Source organism: Chenopodium quinoa, unplaced genomic scaffold, assembly GCF_001683475.1.
Source record: "Chenopodium quinoa cultivar QQ74 unplaced genomic scaffold, ASM168347v1, whole genome shotgun sequence".
Lineage (NCBI taxonomy): Eukaryota > Viridiplantae > Streptophyta > Magnoliopsida > Caryophyllales > Amaranthaceae > Chenopodium > Chenopodium quinoa.
Genome location: NW_018745658.1, coordinates 7,394 through 21,431, shown reverse-complemented (window position 1 = coordinate 21,431; position 14,038 = coordinate 7,394). Strand labels below are relative to the sequence as shown.

Here is a 14,038-nt window from a genome sequence, read left to right as displayed (position 1 = left end):
TTGGTGTTTTGCAAATGTCAGTTTTAATGATACAAACTTGCATATATTTAAGGTCAAAATTTAATAAAAAGGCCTTAGGCTTATAGTTACGAGTGTCCACTTTATCTATTAAAGGATGTTCTACATCAAACAACATGTCAATGACGATAAGGAGTTGCTCCTTAGCATTATAAAGCGGATACAATTTTCTCTTCTCATCAATGTGGGATACACATCTCAAAACTCACTCTTACTTTCATACTCGATCGCTTAATGTGTGACCATACGTCCATACTTCCACTCAGCTCATATGTGAGTTTGTTCATAGGCTCAATACTCTTCCTTCCAACTCAAATCAACTTAACCAACCTGGACTCTAATACCACGTTAAAAAAGGATAAAATCAATTAAATCTTAAACTGATGGTTGAAACCCATGATCGATTTTTATATACTCTTTCAAAATTATACGGTGACAGATATGTTAGTCAAATATAGAAAATATTAGTAGGTATGTACAATTGACAAGCAAGTAAGGAGTAGCAAAAAATAAGGCCTAGATAATCAACAAATTAGTTAAGTGGTCATACACTATCAACCTCACCCAATGAAGCATATACTTCGTTCGTGATTTTTTATTAGGGCATAAAAAAATTTCATAGTTTAGGCTGGCACAATCTCAAGAGATGATGTTAGACTGTTAGTATGTCTGCGTTGTTCTGATATTGGGTATAAGAGATTATTGATGGTAGGGTGCACGTTTTAGGGTGTTATAACTGTTATTAATCTTTGTTGCTTTCTGTGAAACAATTGTTGGCTGAATAATATAGATCATAACATATTTTGTCAGCAGATTTGCGACATTAATTAGACAAATGAGCAATTATAGGCAATATTTATTAGTGTTATTTTTTAGCTAGCAGATTAGTGGTTGAGATTGAGAAGCTATTTTATCATGATCAACTAGATCGTATACTAGTGGCTCTAGACTTCTAGTATATTTGAATGGATAAGATGTTGCTTATTCTTTGATCTATATTATGACATGATTTTTAGGGTATGTACATGATTTAGGCCAAAGAGACAAGGATCATATATGTTTGCACCCCATCAGTTTTAATCCCTAAAGTACACACTCCCTCCGTCCCTAAATTACAAGTCTTTCTCTCTATTATGTGAGTAATAAATGCTAGAAAGAGGCTTTATATTAAGGGACGAAGGGAGTATTATTTTTTCTGATATAAGGAACTAAAAATGATGCCATGCAATACGCTACCATCTTAATCTCATTTGATGAGCCAATATGTATATATCTTACTTTTTAAATGACTATTGAGTACCTTTTACAATATCGATCCAGTTTTATTAGATGTCTCTGAAGAGACGAGTATCTTTTCCAAATATATACTGTATCAGTTTTCCTTTTTTAAAGTTTTTTTTTTCATGCAAGAAACATTAATATATACTGTAGTCATTAACTCATTACATCATCCCCAAATGATTGGTTTATTATACATTATTTGTGAACATTAATTGTGATTTGATAAATTTGTGAAATTGTGGTCCACCCCATTGATTAATTCATAGTAAGTATAAACCTCTAATACTATCTCTTGCTTACTTGGTAACTTCCAGCTAGTATTGATAACCATATTTCAAGGTATCATTGAAAAAATTCATGATATTTCTCTACCAAATATTTCACCAATGTTAGTGATATGACTTTATTCCTATCTTAGTACATGAAATTTCTTTGGACAGATCATATAAGTAGAAAATTTCAAACCCCAAACTGTGACACACCAATCATCATTTTTAATTATTTGTATTAATTCATCATTTATATAATTATATATACTGTATATTTAATTTTATAATTAATTTTACAAATGGCAAGAAAGACTTGTGGTAAACCATATATGTTTTGACAATTGTCTTCGGCAGCCAAGTTCCCTCATTAATTAGTCAGCCTTATTATTATTATTATCATCACATAATACCCAATATAATGCTAATTGACTTCCATAGAGTATGATTAGATTCCTCCTTAATTATCTAATCATTTTTTCAAATTATTTTTGCCACATTAAACATTCTGCCACAATTCGGTACGTTCCGATATGAGTATACCCGTATAGATTATTTTTATAAGCAATCTATGTTAGTTTCTTGGTTTACCTACTCTTATTGGGAATGTCACTCGTTGCTTTTCTATATACTTTCGTAATGTTATTTCATTATCTAGTTATTTCACTTTGAGTTGTATGTTTGTCACACATAACTTTGCTCACTAAAATGTTTAATAATTATCTAAAATATTCAAATTTCAATATTTTTAAAATTTATTATGAACAATTATATTTAGACAAATACAATAGCTAGCATATTACATGATACTAAGGGTCTGTTCACATTTACTGAACTGAGTTGAATTGAACTGAACTGATTAGAGTTGAACAAAGCTGAACTGAACTAATTGGAGCTGAACTGAACTAAATTGAGCTGAAATAAATATTTTATGAAAGAGGAAAATTATGAGCTTAACTGAACTGATTGGAACTGAACTGAACTGAATTAAAATTAAATAAATGTGAATATGCCCTAAGTAAGATGTGCAATGGTAAACAGCAAAGTGTGACAACTAATAAAAAGACAAATACAACAAAAATCCTTTATACTTTATATGAAGTAGTATTTCGAAACCGGTAATATTTATCCTAAGTTGTACAAAATATGGATTAGTATATTTTACCAAAAAAAAAAAAAAAAAAAAAAAAAAAAAAAAAAAAAAAAAAGAATCATCGAAATTTGATATTCCTTTCTTGGCTCCCTCAAAAGATAATCTAACTTGGGTGGATCAAATAAGTATTTAGGATGATGTTATCCTACCAACTACTAAGAGCCTAGTGACCTAATAAATCATAGATTAAATCTAGCTATAAAGTTAATTGAACGTATGTAAATACTTAATCACGTTGCCTAGTTAGTTTGACTATATCAGGAAATAGCTAGCAAGTGAGCTGTACTATATATTGTGATTTCTTATTGACTTATTGTTTAGTATTGAAAAATTTGGTTGCTTTATTTCGTGAATTTGGAATTGCCTCATTCATGAATCTAAATACATGGTGTTTGTTATTTATAATAGTCCATCCTGTATGATACTCCACTATGTCACATATAATTTGCCAAGGGCGTAGAATTGGCAGTGTCCGTGTTGTCATAGGTTGGCATAGTTATGGCCTTATGGGACCACCATGTCTAAGATTTGAATGGGCTAGGCATGGCTAATCTCGGTCCAGCACTGTACCCTTGGGTCATGTCGAGTTGTCGGGGTGGTCAAGGGCTTAAGCCAAGACCAACACCCATGTCTCACGTATTACAAGTAGAAAAGCTGGACTCGTGAATTAGCAGATTTACACAAGTTTTAAAATTTAAATAAAGTGGATGAAATCGATTAAGTGGTCTCAGTCTCTCAGGTCACATTATGTTTATATGCATTTTATTGTTTAAATTTGTATTATTGATTTTGTATATGATAAGTTATACATGTTAATACTTCGTATTTAAAACCCATAAAAAGATCAAATCAAAAATCTTAATTAAAGATAAAACGATAATTCATAATAAACACCGATTATGCATGATTTTTACAAGCATTCCTATACGTGTACTGGGAATGCACATATCATTGTTTTGGTTTGTTTGGGTCCAAATTTGGTGCTTGTTTCAAAGTTTTCTTTATAAATTATAATTACATTGCTGCTTGCTTACATGGCTTAAGTTATGCAACGAGGGGGTTCAAGTGCAATGCGTTGGGTACAGATTTTTGGCCCAAAAACTAGACCCAAACATTAACTTCCAAAAAGACTGACACATACAGGTTGGTATCAATTTGGGTACTCGGAAGGTCAAGTTGGTTTTATTCAAAGTTGAATCATGTTGAATTATATTATAGTGTCCATACAAGTTAAAATCGGTCGGGTTTTTTTTTGGATTAGATCGAACCGGCTTGGCCGAGTAAGTTTTTGAAACCACCTGGGTATATAGTTAATTGTGTTTGGAAAGGTTCGTTGCTCTTTCTTCTATTAGAAAATGTCTTGCTAAGCTATTTACTATTTGTAATTTGCATGTTCATTGAGATACATAAAATACTCTCTCGCATGATACATTTGTTAGTACTGGCTGCTAATTAAAACCATGTGTTTTGGTTTTAATTATTACCTCCATTACATATTATTTGCAACGATTTGACATAAAGTAGAGAGGAAAAATGTCTAATTGTTGCAAATAATATGTAACGGATGTAGTAATTAAAAGTTATGTATTCTTTCATCTGTCACAACACTTTCCTCAATGACAAAAAAAAAACTCATATAAAATGAAATTGATTTATAGTTTATGTACTAGAGGTTATGATATACAAATAAAGAATATATAAATTTAAAGATCAATTATAAAGATCTTATAGTTTTGATCTACCCTAGAAAAATAAAGTACAATGGTGTATATCATACATGAAATGTCATTCTAAATTTTGTAGTGAACTTAAAACTTTAAAACTCCACTATCAACTTAACAAGGTAACAATCCAAAAATGTTCATCCCTAAAAATTGATGTACAAAATCTAATAGTTTGTGCCTTTTTTTTTTTTAAATAGTTTGTGCCTTTTTGCTTTCCTTAAATTTGTCCCTTACTTCCCATCTTCCTTTATTAAACCAAATGAGGCAAAATAACATTGATAAACAAAGGAAAAACAAGGACAAAAAATAAGCACAATCCCAACCACAATGGCAATGCAATACCACTTCCTTGAGCTCTTTTGTTGCCCTCTTGCCTCCACAAGTTCATCAGTCCCACGCCTCACGAACGAGCTTGCGTGAGCCACGTGGCTTTCGATGTTATTAAGTTGTTGTCCCTGAGCCTCAACTAAAGCAGCCATGTCAAGAAAGACTTGGTGAAGTTCAATCAAATTCTTCTCAATCTCCTTCACAGCATCATGCCTGTCTTGGAGCTCCGATATTGTGTCTAGTATCTGCCCTCTTCCTTGATCTTGTATCGCCTTTTGGAGGAAGTTTTCACTCTCTCCACTCTCGATTAGGTTCTCAATCATCGTCTCATCTGCCTTCTCTCCGGTTATAGTAAAGTACCTAGAAGAATATAAATACATTAAAGTTTTACTTTCTCTGTTTCCTTAATATTGTTGTTTTACTTTTTATTTTTATTTTTTTAATATTCATATTCTAAATTTGATCACATGCTTTTACTAATATAGTAACAATTTCATGCATTTTATAAGATGATTGGCTAACATTTAGTTTTTTTTAATATTCATATACTAAATTTGACCATATGCTTTTATTAATATATGAAATATTTAATAATTACAAGTTCGTGCATTTTATAAGATATTAGTTTAATTTTTAGTTTACTACTTGTACCTTCTCTCCATAGTTTCTTTGTACTCGGATTGCATTTTTCCTCTTAGGGCTTGGAAGTTGTCCATCATGTCCTTAAGCTTCTTCCCTAGGCCGCTTACCACCGATGTACGGGTCCTATCAGCCGAGGACCCCGGTCCACAACCAGGCACGTTACGAGCTTGTGCATTCGATTTGTCTAGGGCTTCAAGTTTACCCTTGACGATCTTCACCTTTTTAAGTACTAAAGCCACATCCGAGTCTATTCGAGCACGTAGCTCCTTCATGGTCTTGGCATTGTGGACAACCCTACTTTCTTCGTTCGAGTCTTGGAGCCTCTTGTAAAGCCTTTCTACCTCCTTCATGTCTTCCTTTACCCTCTCCACATCGTCGAAGAACTTGTCAAGATTCATCCCTCCTGTGGCGGATTCCACATCGTATTTGAAACCTTGTTGATCAAATTCCGAGTGCTTCTTAAACGAGTTTGAAAATAGGTCATTCATTTTCGCTTATATATCCTAGTTAATACTAATATGTTATCCTAGCCAACACTAATATGTTACAACTTTTTTGTTAGAATTCAAACAATATTTATTTTCTTCTTCATTCCTAGTGATTGAATATGGTGAAGACAAAATCTTATCTGAAAAATTTTAGGTACAATTAGCCTCTTCACCATATGAAGAGAAAAAAAAAAGTTGTATAAAGAAAAATTAATCACCAAAGTTAAAAAATGGAAGAAAGTTTGTTATTTTGTTTGCTTCTTTTTGGGGTTTTGGGGGAAGAAGAAGGTAAAAACTATTGATGGTTGTAGTTCATAGGTGTTTAGGTCCATACAAAATTCATCCCAAGGAAAAAAAAAGGGTGGTTTAAAATTATACATTCCTTAATTAGGCTTCTTAATTAAAATTATGAAGTGATATAATCGAAGGAGCATACCCCTTCATTTTGAGTTAGTTGACCTTTCTTCAATTAGTTTACTAATTTTCTATCAATATTCTAATTAATAGTAGTATGGTTTAAAACTAGCTTCTATTATTGGTCTAATATAGAGATGCTCCCTTAAGTTGGACCAATAAGTTTGCAAATTTAAGTACAATTTTACCTATAACTTCTCATATTGAAAAGCTAATTGTGATTTTTATAAACATGCATTATGAAGCATTCAACTATCATAACAAGTATACAATGACAAAAGTTGAATATTTAGAGTGATTTGCACTGAGTTTTTGAAAGTTTGATGTCTCAATGACTAGGGAGTTTAATGCCTCAATATTTATTGTCCTATTTCCTTTTTCACGGTTTTAAAACTCGTCTTAAATCATTAATTATTCTTCCATCTATGCAAAATAAGGATTTTATATACTCCGTATTTGATGATCTAAAAAAGTTTGACCCAAGAGGTGGTGTCATTTTTTTTTCCTCCGTTCTATTAATATTGCAATGGACTTTTTGCACTATTCAGTATTTATCACTGTTGTTTGACCAATATTGGGATCTTGTTGGATTCGTCTCATAAAATACTTTCACAATATCAACTTTTTATAATTTTTACTCTTATACAATTATAGATATTTAGCATAAAAAATGTGATTTGAAACGCATAATTTCATCCTTGTTGCAATATTAATATAACGGAGGAATTATATTATATCAAGCCAACTTTTTGAACAGAGGGAATACCACTAACCAAAAATGGGTCTTCTAATCAATGATTTGATCATATTGATCAGCTTGTTTGTTCATAAAAATACAATAACTTTCTAGCAAATAAAAACTAAATTACCAATACCAAATGAAGAACATAAATTCTGATCCACACATACATATTGTTTGCAATTACAACCAAGATTTATTCGTGGCTAAAGCCATGAACAAATCAACAGTAATTAAGACGGAATATATCATTTTGCACAAAGTAGCTACCTTGCGTTGTTGGAATCAAATGAAACATCTGCATCAAAATACATCAATCAACATACAAATCACAATATTAGTAACACTTAACTGCAATTAAACTAGTGCATGCAACCGATTAGGCTAAGCTAGCATGGTGTAACAATTACACTTTCAACCAACGAGAAATTAGTAAAATATGGATCTTCTCTTTCTTTATTTTCCATATACCCCTATACATTACAGGGGTTGTAAGAGAATATATGGTACAACTGTTGTATAATAAAATCTTTACATAAAAATCCTGCAAAAATAGTCTATCAACTCTCAAAATCAATTTTAGGAAATCTTGGGATCGATTCTCACCCCGCCCTTGTGACTCTAAAAAAAAAAAAACTAATGATTTGATATGGTGGACACTAGTGCTTTGATATAAGGGTTAAGTATTATGATGATTTTAACTTTTAATATTTTAGGACAACATTTAACATTAACAAGCAAAAAACTTGAGTTATTACCTGGCTAAATCGTAGCTGATGTTCTTCTCCAGCCAACTGCAAACTGCCACTAACAAAGACGATTATACCTCCATTGATCGAAGAAGGTTGAGTATCAATGGTGCTAATCGAATGGCGGCATTGATTGAATGGCAAACTATTGATCTTGTTAGAGATTTCCTCTACACCTTGAAACTTTTGTCCTTCAAAAGTGAGCAAAGAAGTTGGTTGATAAAGAGATTTAAGAGAAGGTCGTTCATTATCAAACAAATTGTAGTAATGAACTACAAATGATGTTCCTAACCCTTCATAATCTTCCATTTTTATTTTTCTAGTTGGTTAAAATTTCTTTCTCTTTGAACTATATTCTTAGGGGATACTAATATATAGAGGGAATAAGTAACTTTAGCATAATTTTTATTTTTTATTCTCTTTTTTGAAAGAATATTTCTATAAAGCTTAAGCAAAGCATAAAATGTGTCTAATGTGCATATAAAGATGCTTCAAGAAACCATATGGCAATAGGAGGAGTAGCCCCTTAGCCTTATAAAGTGTTTAATTCTCTCTTCTTCAACCAATGTGGGACACTTACATGTGGTGACACTTGAGAGGTTTATTCTTCAACAAACATCCAATTTTACATTGTATCCCCCTTGAACTATTAATGGGTTATGAGTTTGTTATTGCACTCCATCGAGTCGCACCACTCTAGAATATAAGTCGGTCTAAGAATTTCCTTTGCTAGAAAGAGGTAGTTTTTCGAAATAACCAATGTAACATTGACTATTTCCCCTGTATTTTAACAAGCGTTACACTTCGACCAAACACTCATGTCGTGACACAATTTTAACAATTAATTTATTTAATTATATGTTAGTAAAATCATAAGAAAATTGATATTATGATCGCTTAGTATACATTACAAAAAAATCCAATAATGTATTACGAAGTACATAATAACATTTATTTATTATATATTAGTTGATTAATCAAGTCAAACCCAATATATGAATAGTGAAAAGGTCAAAATATAACTCTTGTTAAAACACGGAAGAAGTATATATATTTCATTTACTAATATCAATACAATATAAAAAGTTCTTTTAATAGTCTATTAATAATGGTAATTCTTTTACAATACGGAGTACCAATTTACCAATTGAATGTAGCTATAAATACTATTAAATTGTATAACTAAGATGATTTTTCTTTTTAGTAGAGGGCATTCATGGAATTGTGCTTTAAAGTTGGACGAGAATTGTCTGCTGTGGTTCTACGCAAAGGTACAGATCTGATAAAGGGAAAGAGGCAAAGAGCATCCTTTTTTGCATTATGCATTAGCTTTTCCTTTGCTGAAACCTATTTTATGTTTACAATTAGTTCCATCCTCTTGCTATTGAAGAGTTCTAGAACCCATATATTGTGTATTATTAATGTTTTATCTTTTTCTTTATGGGCAAAATTAATTAGCTAGAACAACACAAACTATTACTCCTACTTGGCTGCGCTTATCAGTACGAACTTTAAATAGAGTAATGAACAACACGAACTTTGAACTTTGGGGTTCGATGCGGTAAATGACATAGATGATTTCCGGTGCTGAAAAGTCCACCGAATTCTAACTACTTATTTTTTATTTTAATGTCTCCTTCTCAAGAAGGGTGGGTTTGGAATGAACCAAGCTAAGAAAGAGTTGTGACACGCCGATTATTTAAAAACAATGTGTTTATCAAGCCAAGCCAAAGTAGAATTTATTATATACATCCGGGTAAACGTACACCTAGAGCTGTCAATTCGGGTAAACAGGTCAGGTTTGGGTAGGGTAAAAGTGGGTCAGGTCAACTCGGGTCGAGTCAATTTAGATTAATTTCATAACCAATGCGGGTCGGGTTTGGGTTGGGTCATGCTTGAGTCGGGTCGTACTTCTTATCGGGTTTGGGTCGGGTTACATTCGGATCGGGTGAACAATAGGTCAGGTTTAATCCGAGTTAAAACGGATTAGGGTAAAACTCGGGTTCGAGTCAGGTTCGGTTCAACAATAATTTGCGGGTTAGAATCAGGTCGGGTCATTCTCGGGTTTGAGTCGGGTTCGGTTCAAGTCATAATTTGCGGATTATAATCAGCTCGGGTCATTTTTAAGTCAGGTCATTCTTGGGTTCAAGTCGAGTTCGGTTCAAGTCAATAATTTGCGGGTTATAATCAGGTTGGGTCATTTCCAAGTCGGGTCATTCTCAGATTCAAGTCGGGTTATGTTCAAGTCAATAATTTGCACGTTACAATCAGGTCGGGTCATTTCCAAGTAAGGTCATATTCGGGTTCAACTAACTATAAATAGATAATTATCATTTTTATGAAACTAATTATTTCCTTTTACTATACTATATACGGCAATATACTAGGGAAATATATTCTATAATTTAGGAAGATAATTATCTCCTTTAATCATACAACAAATACTATATTTAACTCTAAAATTTGAGGATAATGCTCCTTTCTTTAGCTGGCCTGGACCGAATTGGTCTCCCAAGAAAAAAATCCTTTGATCAACAATAATAAGGTGGTCTAAATTGCATTTAAGGTAATTTGAAATCGGGTCAGGAACAATTGGGTTGAATTTATTAGGTCAGGTCAACAACAAGTCGTGTTAATTTCGAGTCGGGTTAGTAACAGATCGGGTTTTGAGTTCGGTAAGTAATAGGTATGGTAAAATTCGGGTCGGATCAATAACAAGTCGGGTTGAATTTGGGTCAGGTCAATAACAAGTCGAGTTGATTTTGGGTCGGGTTTGTAACAGGTTGGGTTAAATTCGGGTCGGGTTAAATTCAGGTCAAGTTGGTAACAAGTCGGGTTAAATTCGGGTTTTGACAGGTTAAAACGGGTTTGGGTCAATTTCGGTTTAAGTCGGGTTCGGTGCAAGTTAATTAAATTGGTCGTTGTAAACCGGTAAATTGGTACAAGCTGTAAACCGGTAAATTGGTCGTTTAAAAGCAAATTGAATGGTTCCACACACCCAATTGGAATCCCGGAGGGTATTAGGGATCATGGTAAACATTTCGGCAATTTTTATTTTTGGGCTAAAAAAAGTAAAAAATTCTAAAATTGAAGGCTTAATATCCTCGCTTTTTAATAAATTTTGAAGGTTTCGAGGCCCGGTGTCGAAAAATCTTGAAATTATATGGGATAAATATCGGGGTCATATAATGCCGTTTGGAACCATATATTATCATTATTTGTTGTCATAAATGTTCGTGGTAAGCTTGAATTAATGAAATCGGTTGCAAGTTGTAAACCGGTAAATTGGTCGTTTAAAGGCAAATGGGATGGTTCCACCCACCCAATTGGACTCCCGGAGGGTATTGAGGATCATGGTAAACATTTCGGTAATTTTTATTTGTGGGCGAAAACAAAAAGAAAAAATTTCAAAATTAAAGGATTATCCACGCTTTTTGAGAAATTTTGGAGGTTTCGGGTCCCGGTGTAGAAAAGTATTAATATTTTAGGGGATACATCTCGGGGTCATATAAATCCGTTTGGAACCATATATGATCATTATATGTTGTCATAAATGTTTGTAGTAGGCTTGAGTTAATGAAACTCGTGCAAGTTGTAAACCGGTAATTAAATTGGCCGTTTAAACGTAAATTGGATGATTCAACCAACCCAATTGGACTCCCGGAAGGTATTAGGGACCATGGTAAACAGTTCGGCAATTTTTATTTCCGGGCGAAAAAAAGTCAAAAAATTTCAAAATTGAAGATTAATTATCCACGTTTTTTGGGAAAGTTTGGAGGTTTCGGGGTTCAGTGTCGAAAAGTCTTGAAATTTTAGGGGATACATTTCGGGGTGATATAATGCTGTTTGGAACCATATATGATCATTATTTGTTGCCATAAATGTTCGTGGTATGCTTGAGTTAATGAAATCGGTATAAGTTGTAAACCGTTAATTGGTCGCTTATAGGCAAATTGGTGGTTCCACCCACCCAATGGGACTCCCGGAAGGTATTAGGGACCATGGTAAACATTTCGGCAATTTTTATTTCCGGGTGGAAAAAAAGGTCAAATTTTTCAAAATTGAAACCTAATATCCACGCTTTTTGAGAAATTTTGGAGGTTTCGGGGCCCGGCATCGAAAAGCTTTGAGATTCTAGGGAATACATCTCGGGGTCATATAAGGTCGTTTGGAACCATATATGATCACTATTTCTTGTCATAAATGTTCGTGGTAGGCTTAAGTTAATGAAATCAGTGCAAGTTGTAAACTGGTAAATTCACCGTTTAAAGGCAAATTGGATGGTTCCTCCCACCCAATTGGACTACCGAAGGATATTAAGGACCATGGTAAACATTTCGGCAATTTTAATTTTCTTGCAAAAAAAAATCAAAAATTTCCAAAACTGAAGGCTAATGTCCACGCTTTTTTAGAAATTTTGGAGGTTTCGGGGCCCGATGTCGCAAAGTCTTGAGAATTTAGGGAATACATCTGGGGTTCATATAATGTCATTTGGAACCATATATGATCATTATATGTTGTCATAGATGTTAGTGGTAGACTTGAGTTACTGAAATCGTTGCAAGTTGTAAATCTGTAAATTGGTCGTTTAAAGGCAAATTGGATGGTTCCACCCACCCAATTGGACTCCTGAAGGATAATAGGGACCATGGTAAACATTTCGGCAATTTTTAGTTTTGGGCCAAAAAAGTCAAAAAATTCCAAAGTTGAAGACTAATATCCACGCTTTTTGAGAAATTTTGAAGGTTTCGGGGTCCGGAGTCGAAAATTCTTGAAATTCTATGGGATACATCTTGGGTTCATATTATGCCGTTTGGAACCATATATAATCATTATTTGTTGTCATAAATGTTCGTGGTAGGCTTGATTTAATGAAATTGGTGTAAGTTGTAAACCGGTAAATTGGTCGTTTAAAGGCAAACAGGATGGATAAACCCACCCAATTGGACTCCTGGAAGGTATTAGGGACCATGGTAAAAATTTCAGTAATTTTTATTTCCAGGCGAAAAAAGTCAAAAAAAATTCCAAAATTGAAAGCTTGTATCCACGCTTTTTAAGAAATTTTTGAGGTTGGGCACGATGTCGAAAAACCTTGAGATGGTAGGGAATACATCTCGGGGTCATATAATGCCGTTTGGAACCATAAATGATCATTATATGTTGTCATAAATGTTCGTGGTAGGCTTGATTTAATGAAATCACTGCAAGTTGTAATCGGTAAATTGACCGTTTAATGGCAAATTGGATGGTTTCACCTTCCCAATTGGACTCCCGAAGCGTATTAGTGACCATGGTAAACATTTCGGCAATTTTTATTTTCGAGCGAAAATAAGTTTAAAAATTTCAAAATTGAATTCCAATATCCACGCTTTTTGAGAAATTTTGGAGATTTCAGGGTCCGGTGTCGAAAATTCTTGAAATTTTAGGGAATACATTTCGGGGTCATATAATTTTGTTTGGAACCATATATAATCATTATTTGTTGTCATAAATGTACGTGGTAGGATTGAGTGAACGAAATCGGTGCAAGTTGTAAACCAGTAAATAGGCTGTTTAAAGGCAAATTGGATGGTTCCACCCAGTCAGGTGTATTGCCAAAGGGTATTAGGGGACCATAATTGTAAACATTACGACAATTTTTATTTTCGGGCGAATAAAAGTAAAAAAATTCCAAAATTGAAGACTAGTATCCACGCATTTTGCGAAATTTTGGAGGTTTTCGGGCCGGTGTCGAAAAGTATTGAAATTCTAGGGAATACATCTCGAGTCATATAATGCCGTTTAGAACCATATATGATCATTATATGTTGTCATAAATGTTCGTTGTGGTTGTAGGCTTGAGTTAATGAAATCGGTGCAAGTTGTAAACCGGTAAATTGGTCGTTTAAAGGCAAATTGGATGGTTCCACCCACCTAATTGGACCCCCAGAGGATATTAGGGACCATGGTAAACATTTCGGCAATTTTTATTTTCGGGCGAAAAAAAGTAAAAAAATTCCAAAATTGAAGGCTAATATCCACATTTTTTAGAAATTTTGATGGTTTCGGGGCCAGGTGTCGAAAAGAAATGAGATTTTATTAGATACATCTTTGGGTCATATAATGACGTTCGAAACCATAAGTGACCATTATTTGTTGTCATAAATGTTCGTGGTAGGGTTGAGTTAATGAAATAAGTGCAAGTTATAAACCGGTAAATTGGTCGTTTAAATGCAAATTGGATGGTTCCACCCACCT

General features: G+C 33.4%; 1 protein-coding gene and 1 pseudogene across 1 annotated transcript; both read right to left on the bottom strand.

Moving 5' to 3' along the window:
• Positions 1 to 4,397: 4,397 nt before the first annotated feature.
• LOC110717124 lies at positions 4,398 to 6,992 on the bottom strand (annotated as a pseudogene).
• Positions 6,993 to 7,104: 112 nt separating this feature from the next.
• Positions 7,105 to 8,296, bottom strand: LOC110717125 (nuclear transport factor 2-like). Its single transcript, XM_021895763.1, has 2 exons — positions 7,811 to 8,296; positions 7,105 to 7,350 (listed from the first exon to the last, which is right to left on the bottom strand). Exons 1-2 carry the CDS (start codon positions 8,108 to 8,110, stop codon positions 7,276 to 7,278), a joined length of 375 nt encoding a protein of 124 aa, XP_021751455.1. The 5' UTR covers positions 8,111 to 8,296; the 3' UTR covers positions 7,105 to 7,275.
• Positions 8,297 to 14,038: the final 5,742 nt, after the last annotated feature.

What these genes read in the sequence shown, in the direction of transcription:
- LOC110717125 (XM_021895763.1), bottom strand. Translation starts at nt 8,110, where the DNA reads ATGGAAGATTATGAAGGGTTAGGAACATCATTTGTAGTTCATTACTAC. An exon ending in ATCAGCTACGATTTAGCCAG is followed by an intron (nt 7,351 to 7,810) that starts GTAATAACTCAA and finishes ATTTTGATGCAG; the next exon opens with ATGTTTCATTTGATTCCAAC.